We start from the raw sequence: 13,236 nt of genomic DNA on the forward strand, positions 1-13,236 counted from the left end.
GATGCCTCTATACAAACACCTGTAGTATGGGGAATAAACAAGAGGAATTAGAGATGAGTGCACAGCTACAGGGATATGATATCATTGCTATCACAAAACATAGTGTGATGGCTCCTATGATTGGAGCGTTTGAATGGAAGGTTATAGGCTCTTTAGAAAAGACAGTCCAGGCAGATGGGGAGGGGGAGTAGCTATTTATGTCAGTGACAGGCTGGAGAGTATGCAACTCTGGGGACAGGTGATCAGCCAACAATGAGTTTGTGGGTCAGTGTCAAAGGGAGAACAGCAATCGGGAACATTACTGTGGGGATCTGTTACAGACCGCCTGATCAGGAGGACTCTCTGGATGAAGCACCCTATAGACAGATAAGAGCAGCCTCACGCTGGCAGGCCCTTGTCCTAATGGGGGACTTAAACCATCCTGATATATGTTGGAGGGGTGGTACAGCCCTGTGGGGAGTGAAGGTGATAAGATTTGCATGAAGAACAGTTTGGAAATGAGCTCTGAGGGCTTGGTGCTTTGACAATCCCTGGGGCTATGAGTTGGTGCATTGAAGGCCAGAGGATGTGGGGGTTGTGAGAGGGTCAGCAATACTGTGATAGGACTATTTACCTGGAGAGTTTTACAGGGGGCAATGAGATTGAACGTTGTATGTATGCGCAGGCTGGGAAAGTACCGAACAGGGGAATAAAAAGGGCTTGGCTGTAATAAAGTTGGATTTGAGTCTCTGCATCAACTTGATTCCGTGTTGTGATATGCCACAAATGGCGCCCACCATGTGGGGCATGAAAAGTGACTAGTCATCGATCCGGTGGCGTGGCTCAGCCGAACTGCTTGCTGAAAGTAAGCAAAAGTGTACACTGAAAGGAAGCAAATTCAAACCTCGTGGATTGCCTCTCGCAGGACGGGGGTAAGTAGCTGAGAATTATGGGGTCTGCTTTAACAAAAGAGCAAGGAAATGTTCTAGAAGGTTTTGTTATAATTCTTAGGCAGTATGGGAAAAAAGTTGATAAGGAAGAATTGAAATGTATCCTTCTCTGGGCATCAAAAGTTGATCCATCTATTAATTCCACTAATATTTATACCCTGGAGATTTGGGATAAAATTGGTATTAATTTGTGGGACTGTGCTACAAACAATGATAAAGTTGCCGCCACTTTATTGAGCCCTTGGCGAACTATTTCTGAAATTGTAAAAGTTCATGTCAGCTCACAAGCACAGGCAGCAGAAGCAGCACCTTCGGCTCCCTTACCACCACCCTCTTTGACAGACTCTGCCATGAGATCAAAACATCAGTCTGCTGTTGTTGCTCCTGTGGTTCTGTCTCCTGATAATTCTTATGATGACTTGGATGGTCCTTTTGACCTGGGGCCTATGGATCTGAAAAAGGAGCCTGATTTATATCCCCCAAACCCTCGTGATATATAGGTAGCTGTAAAAGGGGAAGCGGGATGGGCAGGGGATGCAGATGTATTGTGTGCTTTCCTGGTGGTGTATGTGCTGGATCAAGGCACACGGTGGGAAGGTCTCTCGTATGCTCTTATGAAAGATATCAGGTGAATGGTGATGGACCATGGACTCGGGCCCCCATATAGAACTCATTTGATACAATCTGTCTATGATACTCATGTATTTATACCAGATGATTTCAAAACGTCGTTTCATTTGATAATGACGGACATGCAATATACTATGTGGGAATCAAAAATGAGGCAGCTCGCAGGTGCCCAGGCTGCTGAAAACTTAGCATTGAGGATGTGTGACCCACTGCGAGCGGTTACTGCCGATGTATTGCTGGGTCAAGCTGATTTTGGCACCAATGCTGCACAAGCTAGGATTTGCCAGGTGGGCTTGCAGCAAGTTAAACAATTAGCACTGTGGGTTTTGAAAACTGTCCCTGACGCTGGTAAACAAAGACAGCCTTTTGTCCAAATCAAACAAGAGGCAAATGAGCCGTTTATGAAGTTTTTAGACCGACTTAATGAGGCTCTGGAGAAACAGACTGATAATGAGAAAGCACGTGAATATATTTTCAAACAACTTGCTATTGAGAATGCTAACCCTGACTGTCAGAAAGTATTGTGGCATCTGAGCATAGATGATATGTTAAATGCCTGTATGAATGTCTGGTTTAGACAACATGATTGGTCTCTGATTGCAGAAGCATTTGCAGCATTGTTGGTTAAGTCACAGCAGTGCTTTTTGTGCGGTCAGTATGGCCATTTGAAAAAAGACTGTCTGAATATAAAAGCAAATAATAAAAGGGAAGCACCTGGAATTTGCTCACGCTGTCATAAAGGGTGTCACTATGTAAATCAATGCCGACTGAAATTTGACCGGGATGGCCAACCTTTAACTTTACCGGGAAACCCCAAGCAGAGCTCGGTGAGGGGCCGCGCCATGACAACAAATTACCCCTCTGAATGGCCCCCTCAGGGAGCTGCCGCAGTTTGCACACCAGCACAAGCAGCAGCGCGGGAGTGGACCTGGCCACCTCGGGAGAGACAATAATTCTTGACACATTATTTTTCACCCCAGTTACTGAATGCTGTCCACACTGAGCAGGGCTCAGGATGTTTTGACTCTACAGGGATACCTGAAATTTATTGGACTCAACACTTAACTTTGTACCGACCCCAGTTGTCCTGTACTTTAAAATCATGGGGGACAAACATTACTTTGCAAGGAATTGGTGATAGTGGAGCAGATGTTACAGTCATTTCTGCATCACAATGGCCCGATCATTGGCCTTTAATGGACACTCATGCCTCATTAGCAGGAATTGGTGGTCGAACTTCTCCAAAACAGAGCAGAGAGCCTGTTGTTATTTTTGGACCAGAAGGGAGATCTGCCTCGATCAGGCCTTCTGTGTTATCTGGATCTCCTACCCTATGGGGCAGAGACTGTTTAAGACAATGGGGAGTACATTTAAGTATGGATTTTTCCTAGGGGCCACTATTTTGCAGCAGGTCCAACCTTTAACCTGGAAATCAGATGAGCCATGTGGGTAGATCAGTGGTCCCTCCCAAAAGAAAAACTGCTGCAATTACACAAATTGGTGGATGAACAGCTGAAAGCTGGTCACATGGTCCCCACAACCAGCCCATGGAACACACCTGTCTTTGTGATTCAGAAGAAAAATAACGCTTGGAGGCTTTTATACAACCTAAGATAGATAAATGAGGTCATTGAGGATATGGGAGCTTTGCAAACTGGGCTCCCCTCGTCAACAATGTTACCACAAACGTGGACTCTCACAGTCATTGATTTAAAAGACTGTTTTTTCATGATACCTCTTGCTCCAGAAGATGCACTGCGGTTTGCCTTTTCTGTGCCTTTGATCAATGCTGCAGAGCCGCATAAAAGATATCATTGGAAAGTGTTGCCACAATGCATGAAAAACAGTCCTACACAATGACAGCAATTCGTAGCGGCAGTTTTGAGCCCTATACGAGAGTGCTTTGAGAATGTTTTAATCTATCATTATATGTATGACATTTTAATTGCTGCAGAATCGGGACAAACAGAGCAAAAAGTGAAACGGCAAGTGATCCAAGCAGTCTCAACAGCAGGACTCCAAATTGCTGAAGAAAACATTCAAGAAGCTCCACCCTGGAAATATTTAGGATGGAAAATATTCAAACAAAACATTCAACCTCAGAATATCACCCTGCGGACAGGAATAAAGACTCTAAATGATTTACAAAAGCTCTTAGGAACCATAAATTGGATCCATCCTCTCTTGGGAATATCTATGGAAGAATTCCAACACCTCTTCAAATTACTGGAAGGGGATCCATGTTTGATGTCTTCTCACTCACCCCCCCTTCTGCACAAACCACCCTTGATAAAGTGGTTGTAAAATTAACCAGTCAAGTTGCTCATAGGCAAAAAATGGACCACCCTATTAGCCTTTTCATTTTTTATTCATCTTTTCAACCCTATGGGCTCTTAGCACAGTGGGTTCCACTGATTATTTGGGAATGGAAATTTTTGTCACATAATTTTGGAAAAACAGTTACAACGGCCATTGAAATGATAGCTATGGTCATTCAGAAAGGAAGAGAGCGGTTATTGACTTTAGATGATGTTGAACCTAACATTATCTATCTGCCTCTTGATACAAAAAAACTAACCTTTTTAACTCACCAGTCTTTTGCTTTTCAGTGTGCTCTAGCAGATTTTACAGGGCAAATTAGTACTCATTTCCCAGGACACAAAGTTGTGCAATCCCTATAGTCTCTTCCTCATTTGCCTGCTTCACAATTAACTATTACGGCAATAACTGAGGCCCTCACAGTATTCACTGACAGGTCTGGCAAGACAAGCTGAGCAGTAAGTTTGGAAAGATGCTGAAAGACATTGGAAAAATGATATACACATATACACATTGTCACAGGATCACCTCAGGTAGTAGAACTCTCTGCTGTAGACTGTGTTTTTAAATTATGGATTACTCTGATAAATATTATCACAGATTCCGCCCATGTGGCAGGCCTTGTTTCTAGGCTAGAACACTCTTTTCTGAAGGAAATTTCCAATTTTGCCCTTCTCTGGGAGCTCAAGTGGCTCCTGGATCGATGGGTACACCCATACTTTATATGCTCACATACTTCTCTACCTGGACCTATAAGCAAGGGAAATACACAGGCTGATAGGCTTGCAGGTTTTGCACAAGCTCACTTATCCCATGAATTTTATAATCAAAATGCAAAAGCTCTGCAATGTGCTTTTCAGCTGACTCAGGACCAGGCGAGGCAAATCATACAATCGTGTCTTGATTGTCAACAAGTTTTGCCCACACCAATGATTGGAACTAATCCTTGCAGTCTTTTGTCATTTGAAATTTGGCAGACAGATGTTACCCATGTACCAGAATTTGGCAAATACAAATATGTCCATGATTCTGTTGACACTTTTTCATCTTATATTTATGCATCGGTACATTCAGGTGAAAAGGTCAAAGATGCTTGTCGACATTTTATCACAGCTTTTACTACCTTGGGAGTTCCAAAAACCATAAAAACAGATAATGGCCCAGGTTATATAGCACACAAAACACAAGCATTTCTTCAACAGTGGGGAATTCAACATGTCACAGGTATTTCACATTCTCCCCCAGGCCAAGCTATTATTGAATGCACACATAGCACCCTTAAAACTATGTTGCAGAAACAAAAAAGGGGAAGTTCAGGGTTAACCCCACAAGAACGTATAGTGAAAGTTTGTTATGTTTTGAATATTTTAAATTGCTGGATGGAGGATGGACCTCCTATACAACACCATTTTGGGGGTTCTAAGAATTTTGAACAGGGGAAAGCTCATGTTAAAGAACGTAATCTTGAAACTCATTAATGGGAAGGACCGTTCCCTTTAATAACCTGGGGATGAGGGTATGCTTGTGTTTCCACAGATAAAGGACCTCACTGGATCCCTGCACAATGGGTTTGTCCTGCCTTGTCTTCTGTCTCTTCATCACAAGAGGACTGACCCTACTGAGGTTTCCCACCCAGCCAAAAGAACATTAGCCAATGTGACAGGACAAGACACCCTGTGCCTGTCGGTTGCCAGACCTACGAGTCCTCTCAGACTGCTGATGGAAGCAATGGCAGCCTCGAATCCAGCGGACATGTGGGATGGCTGGCAGGTATAACAACACAGCCACAAGAAATTGATTTGTTAAGATCTATAAAAATGGATATGTATCTGTATTTTCATTATATAATTCAAAGCCAATTGTTAGTGCAGAATGTTAACTGCTCTTCAACTGTTTATTTGCTAGGCTAGGAGCATGAGTGAAAAATTGTATGAAGAATGTTTGTTTTCTTAGTTTTTATTAGCTTATACAGTTTCTTATTAATCGAGCCCTTAAGCAGATAATAACAGTGAATATACAAAACAAAGAAGGGGGAGATGTGGGGAGGGAAGATGATAAGATTTACATGAAGAACAGTTTGGGAAAGAGCTCTGAGGGCTTGGTGCTTTGACCAGCCCTGGGGCGATGAGTTGGGTCATTGAAGGCCAGAGGATGTGGGGGTTGTGAGAGGGTCTGCAGTACTGTGATAGGACTATTTACCTGGACAGCTTTACAGGGGCCAAAGAGATCGAATGTTGTGTGTATGTGCAGGTTGGGAAAGTACCGAAAAGGGGAATAAAAAGGGCTTGGTTGTAATTAAGTTGGATCCGAGTCTCTGCATCAACTTGAGTCCGTGTCGTGAAATGCCACGTGGCCCGGCACAAGTAATCCAAGAGGTTCCTCATTTGTGTGGAAGACAACTTCCTTTTACAAGTAATAGAGGAGCTGACAAGGAGAGGTGCCATGCTTGACCTTGTGCTCAACAACAGGAGGGGCTCATTGGAAATGTGATGCTCCAGGGCAGCCTTGGCTGTAGCCATCATGAGATAGTGGAGTTCGAAATCCTCAGGACAGTGAGAAGAGCGTGCAGCAAGCTCATTGCCCTGGACTTCAAGAGAGCAAACTTTGGCCTCATCAGGAACCTGCTTAGTAAGGTTCCATGGGATATAGCCCTAGAGGGCAGGGGGGCTCAAGACTGCTGATTGATGTTCAAGGATCACCTGCTACAGGATCAGGAGAGTTGCATCATGAATAGAAGGAAATGCAGCAGGAGGGCCAGGAGGCCTCCATGGATGGATAAGAAGCTGCTGAGGAAATTCAGAGGGAAAAAAGAAGCTTATAAAAGGTGGTAGTGAGAACTGGTGGCCTGGGAGGAATACAGGGACATTGCTGGGGAAGCTAGGGACCAGGTCTGGAAAGCTAAGGCTTAATAGAATTAAATATGGCAAGGGATGTGAAAGATACGAGGAAGGGATTCTACAGGTACGTAGCAAATAAAAGACAGACTAGGACACTGTCGGCCCCCTCTGGAAGCCATCAGGAGAACAGGCTACACAGGATTTGGAGAAGGCTGAGGTTCTGAATGACTTCTTTGCCTTGGTCTTCACTGGCAAAGGCTGTGACTACACCACCCAGGTCTTGGAAGGCAGGCACAGGGACTGTGAGAATGAAGACCTTGGGCCCACTGTATGAGAAGATCAGGTTTGAGACCATCTTAAGAACCTGAATGCACACAAGTCCATGGGACCAGAAGAAATCCATCTTCAGGTCCTGAAGCAGCTGGCGAATGAAGTTGCTAAGCTACTGGCCATCATATTTGAAAAATCATGGCTGTCAGGTGAAGTTCCCCATGACTGGAAAAAGGGAAATATAACACCCATTTTCAAGAAGGCAAAAATGTATGACCCAGGGAACTACAGACCAGTCAGTCTCACCTCTGTGCCTGGCAAAACCTTGGAGCAGATTCTCCTGAAAGCATGCTAAGGCACATGAAAAACAACAAGGTGGTTGGTGACAGCCAGCATGGCTTCACTAAGGGGAAATCCTGCCTGACTAATTTGGTGGCCTTCTATGATGGGGCTACAGAGAACTGATGGACACGGGCAGAGCAGCTGACATTATCTACCTGGACTTGTGCAAAATGTTTGACACTGTCTTGCACAATGTCCTTGTCTCTAAACTGGAGAAACATCAATTTGATGGATGAACCACTTGGTGGATAAAGAATTGGCTGGATGGTCGCATGGAAAAAATTGAGGTCAATGGCTCAATGTCCATCTGGAGACTAGTAACGAGTGGTGTCCCTCAGCGATTGGTGTTGGGATCGATCCTGTTCAATATCTTTGTCAGCGACATGGACAGTGGGATTGAGCGTGCCTTCAGCAAGTTTTCTGAAGACACCTAGGTGCGTGGTTCAGTTGATATGCTGGAGGGAAGGAATGCCTTCCAGAGAGACCTTGACATGTTTGTGAGGTGGACCAACGCCAACCTCATTAAGTTCAGCCAAGCCAAGTGCAAGGTCCTACACCTGGGTTGGAGCAATCTCAGGCACAGATACAGGTTGGGCATAGAAGAGACTGAGAGCAGCCCTGTGGATAAGGATTAGGGGGTGTTGGTTGATGAGAAACTTAACATGAGCTGGCAGGGTGAGCTCGCAGCCCAGAAAGCCAACCGTATCCTGGGCTGCATCAAAAGAAGTGAGACCAGCAGGTTGAAGGAGGTGATCCTGCCACTCTACTCTGCTCTCGTGAGACCTCACTCGGAGTACTGTGTACAGTTCTGGTATCTTCAACATAAAAAGGACATGGAACTGTTGGAACAAGTCCAGAGGAGGGCCACAAGTATGATCAGGGGGCTGGAGCATCTCCCATGTGAAGATAGGCTGAGAAAGTTGGGGCTGTTCAGCCTGGAGAAGTATCTGAAGGGGGCCTATAAGGATGCTGGGGAGGGACTCTTCATTACGGACTGCAGTCATAGGTCAAGGGGTAATGGGTTCAGACTTAAACTTGGAAGTTTAGGTTAGATATAATGAAGAAGTTCTTAACTGTGAGGGTGGTGAGACACTGGAATGGGTTGCCTAGGGAGGTTGTGAATGCTCCGTCCCTGGTGGTGTTCAAGGCCAGGTTGGACAGAGCCTTGGGTGACATGGTTTAGTGTGAGGTGTCCCTGCCCAACGCAGGGGGTTTGGAACTATATGATCTTAAGGGTCTTTCTAATGCTAACTAGGTATTCTATGATTCTATGACTCAGGCATTTTGCCAGCAAGAACATTTACAATTTCAAATATACTTTTCTGACTGTAAACTGAAAAATTAAGAGCACCAAAAACTCTGTCCTTTTTAAGCACAAACATGGATCTGAAGCAAGTGCAGTAGGTGAACACAATACCTTGAAGACCTTTAGGTAGCTCCATGGATTTTATGATTTGTTCACTGACATCCGAGGCGCTGAGGCCCTGTAGCCTCTTCTCCCAGAAAAGCTATAAAAGAAATAAGATTGTTCATTCAAAATCACAATAATAATAATAATTAATAATAATAATAAACAACAACCCATAAATCAGCTCATGGAAATAAACACGATCAAAACAGCATCAGAACAATAAAAGACAGACAGTGCCTAGCAGCTTACAAAATAATCAAACTAACAGTCACGTAAGCTACCAAAAATGGTGGTGGGAATACCCGTTTGGCTAGTTTGTGTCAGGTGTCCAGTCTCTACTTCCTCCTGGCTTCCTCTCCTCCCTGGCAGAGCATGAGACTCAGAAAGTCATTGGTCAGAGTAAACATTACTTAGCAACTACTAAAAACATCGGTGTTATCAGCGTTGTTCCCAGGCTGAAAGTCAAAAACACAGCACTGCACCAGCTACTAAGGAGAAAAATGACTGCTACTGTTGAACCCAGGACACTGGCTTACTAGTCTGAAGATTCATCCTGAAGTTCTCGTCTGGAGATTAGCCACACCTATTCTTTAAAATGGGACTTTTCAAATTACCATAATGATAATTATGTGTCCTGTGTTCAGATTCCCACAGATGTGATCAACAATGTAACAGCAATGTCTCCACCAAATAATGAGAAAGAAACACAAGCTTTCTTAGGTGTTGTTGGTTTCTGGAGAATGAACATCCCAAATTACAGTCTGATTGTAAGTTCTCTCTATCACTTGACCCAGAAGAAGAATAATTTCAAATGGGACCCTGAGCAACAACAAGCCACTGAAAAAATTAAATGAGAGTTCATGCAGTAGCCCTTGGACCAGTCTGGACAGGGCCAGATGTGAAATATGTGCTTTACACCACAGTGGAGGAGAATGGTTCTACCTGGAGCCTCTGGCAGAAAGCTCCAGGGGAGACGCAAGGTCGACCCCTCGGCTTTTGGAGCTGTGCAAAGGCACAGCTGGAACTATATCTGGCCACTGCCATTAAAGATAATAAAAAGCACTTCTTCAAATTTATTAGCAATAAAAGGAGGTCTCAGAATAACCTCCATTGTGTACTGGATACTAAGGGAAACCTAGTGATGAGGAAAAGGCTGAGGTACTTCATACTGCCTTTGCCTCAGTCTTTAATAGTCACACCAGCCATCCTCAGGGTACTCAGTTCCCTGAGTTGGATGGCAGAGATGGGGAGCTGATTGAAGTACCCATAATTCAGAAAGAAATGGTTAGCAACCTCCTGCTCCACTAAGACATATACAGGTCTATGGGGCCGGATGGGTTCCACCCAAGAGTGCAACCTCCCTCCGAGGAGCTTGCTAAGCCACTCTCCATCATCTATTAGCAGTCCTGGTCTAGTGGGCAGGTCCCAGAGGATTGGAGGTTGGCCAATGTGACGCCTCTATACAAAAAGGGCAGGAATGAAGACCCTGGAAACTATAGGCCTGTCAGCCTGACCTTAGTGCCAGGTAAGGTCATGGAGCACATGACCCTAAGTAAGATCATAAAGCACATGTGGGAAACTGGAGAGATCAGGCCCAGTCAGCATGGTTTCATGAAGGACAGTGTGGAGACAAGTGTTCTCACAGGAGAATGGATAATTGGTACATAAACTCTGAAAATCCTGAAAGATACAACAAGGCCATGAGAGGCCCAAGGAAGCTTAAGCAAGCAAGATAAGAAGAAGATGGAATTCACTGAGGTAATGAGAACTGTGGACTGTTGGCAAGCTTTCAAGGTCAAGTTCTCACACCTGTGCTTAACCAGTTATATGCTAGTTGCAAAGGGTCTTCAAGACATGTATCCAATCATAATATGCCAAATCACTGTAAGTGCATGTAAGAAATAGTATTTAAGGGGTTAAGGCTTTGTAATAAACGGCTTTTGTCTGATCATATTGATCTCTGACTGAGTCCATATATTTTCTGCAGCAAATGGCGCCTGAACAGGGACCCCCCATATTTTTCATATTGAAACTGAAGGAATTAAAGCGCGTGGCACCAAAGAAAGTGGAAAACGCGGAGCCGCAGGTACGTCGGCTGGGTTTGATCCGGTAGGACCAGGATCAGGAGGTAGTCGCCTCGGAATGGAGCCTAGTGAGCCCGGAAGACACTGCGCAGTGCAAATAAGGTAACAGCCGACGGGGTCTGGAAGAGGGTTTGGATGGGGAATCAATTAAGTAAAGAAAAAATGGTCATCCTTAAGCTCTTCCAGCATATCCTCTCAGTGAGAGGGATAGAATATGACGATAATCTGTTAAAAAGATTGTTGCTCTGGAGTAAAGAAAAAGAGCTGATCAAGGGGGTTAATGAAGCTTTTGATCTCGAGACTTTGAAAAAAATTGGGGCACGCCTGTGGGATCAAGTTACTTGTGGGTCCAAGGAGGCGAAGTCTCTTGCTGCCCCCGGTTACTACTAAAAGGGACTCTAGCCGTAATGAAGTCTGAGAAACAGGCAGCAAAATCCATTTTTACAGCTCTCTCTGACTCGCCTTCACAACAGCAGGGCTCAGCACCTACATTAGATTCAGCACCCGGTGCTACAACCATGCTAGTGTCGTCTGCTTCAGGCATAAAACATTCTGGTCAAAAACTGGCGCGCAGTACAGTACGAAAGTTTGAGGACCCTGCGCCTTTCCCCTATCCTGTGTCAACAATGCCTTTACCGGCAGTAGCTCCAGCTGATACTCAGGAGTCAGTAGCGGCTACTGAGCAACTGAAACAAACTGATGTTAACCCTTTTCGTGCTGCTACTGCCCCTGAACTTAGTCCCCAAGAATTTTTGCCGGGGTGGGAGTCTCCTGAGGAGGAGAGTGTAACTCCGAATAAATACCCACCCCTGCCACATACGCCACCGCTTGCATCGCTCCCACTGGAGCTGCAAAATGAGTGGAACTGGGGGCAATGGACAAAATCCTTAGATAAGCAATTGCAGGACTTGCGGGGACAGATTGACAGAGGCTATCGAAAAGAATATTGATCTGGCATCTAATGCTAAAGAATCGATGCTTATGTCTCTGGCTATGGAAAATGCTAACCCAGCTTGTAAGCGTATTTTGCAGGTTTTGCCAAAATCTGCTGGTCTTCAAGAAATGATGGATGCATGTTCTAAAGTGGGCACAGCAGAGGAAAAGGCTGGATACATGGCTACTGCCTTCGCCGCTGCTGTTAAACCCCTTCTACAACAAGGTCAGGGTGATCGTGGGGGTACTAAAGGTATGAGATGTTATATTTGTGGACAGATGGGGCATTTTAAAAAGCAGTGTACTGTAAAGAAAATCAGTTCAGCAACCCGCCCCCCTCAATGTGGTGTTACTGATTTTGCAGACAAATGTTACCCTCTTTTGGGAAATTGAAATATGTCCATGTTACTATTGACACTATTCTCCTACAGGACAAGCTATTATTGAACGAACACATCAAACTTTGAAACAACTGTTGGAAAAACAAAAAACGGGGGAAGAAGGACTTACACTGGTAGCAAGGATACAGAAAGCTGTATATGTTATGAATTTGTTGCGATTGACAGGAGACTTTAATGATCCCCCCGCCATAATACATGGTCAGGCATTAGGTGCAGGTTATATGACTAAAACTCCGGGTATTCTGGTCCAGTATAAGGATTTGGAAACTGGCATTTGGAAAGGTCCTGCAGAAAGTAAAACTAACTGGTCGAGGTTATATGTGTATAATTACAGATTCCGGTCTGCGGTGGGTGCCAGCTCGATGGGTGAAACCCTGGAAAGAGCCAGCACCACCCCAGGACAACCCCCTTGTCAGTGATTGAATTAATTGAAATTTCAGCTTAGGACTTCCGTTTTATGGATGTTTTCAGTCCTTCTTAAAGTGAAGAGAGCAATCTTTTTTACGTTAAAGTAAAAAAAAAAAAAAAAAACAAAAAAAAACACCCCCCCCCCAAAAAAAAAAAAACCACACCATCCACAACCCCCCCTTCCCGAACCTACAGCGAGACAAACACGGGATACAGGCATATTGTGTGCCTTTTCGGTGGTGGGAAGGTCTTTCATATGTTCTTATCAGGGGTACTGGGCATAATGTGACTCATTTAATACAGTCTCTCTGTGATACTCATGAACTAGAAGTTGGTAAATATAAGTATGTCCAGGTTTCTATCAACCTTTGGAGATATCGCTGGCCACTTCTTCCAGCACAGGCTGGCCACCTGTGTCGGAATGAGTGTGCATTTTGGTCAGTATAAAAGCCCAAGCCTCATGCGCTGTGGGGGAGGCAGAGCCTCTGCGGGGCACCCGCTAAGGTTGAGCCTGCCACCTCACACTGCAATAATGCTTCTTGGAGCTGGTTTCCTGTTAGTCTCCACAGGGTCCTTCTGCCACATTCTGTACGTGGGACTGTAGTGGAAGTAATGATTGTCTGGATTTTGTGCTTCAAATATTGTAGTTGTGTGGAGTGTGCTTGTGGGATC

The 13,236-nt window shown here is 44.6% G+C and overlaps 2 protein-coding genes across 5 annotated transcripts in view; both read right to left on the minus strand.

Annotated features, from left to right (window-relative positions):
* The window catches only part of LOC133276335 (cytochrome c1-like), a 284,630-nt gene that overhangs the window by 177,965 nt on the left and 93,429 nt on the right, over window positions 1-13,236 (minus strand).
* The window catches only part of LOC133276334 (methyl-CpG-binding domain protein 2), a 61,994-nt gene that overhangs the window by 16,910 nt on the left and 31,848 nt on the right, over window positions 1-13,236 (minus strand). For all 4 annotated transcript variants that reach the window (XR_009745829.1, XR_009745828.1, XM_061467060.1 and 1 more), the window contains exon 4: window positions 8,745-8,835. Coding sequence is in view for 2 of the 4 variants with exons in the window: in XM_061467060.1 (XP_061323044.1) it covers window positions 8,745-8,835 (91 nt within the window). In the remaining 2 variants the exon portion in view is untranslated. The remainder of the gene's footprint in view (window positions 1-8,744; window positions 8,836-13,236) is intronic.

The sequence above is a fragment of the Pezoporus flaviventris genome, unplaced genomic scaffold (genome assembly GCF_033815535.1).
Source record: "Pezoporus flaviventris isolate CSIRO_AGI_PZ_B2104156 unplaced genomic scaffold, CSIRO_AGI_Pfla_v1 ptg000044l, whole genome shotgun sequence".
In the NCBI taxonomy this organism is placed as follows: domain Eukaryota; kingdom Metazoa; phylum Chordata; class Aves; order Psittaciformes; family Psittacidae; genus Pezoporus; species Pezoporus flaviventris.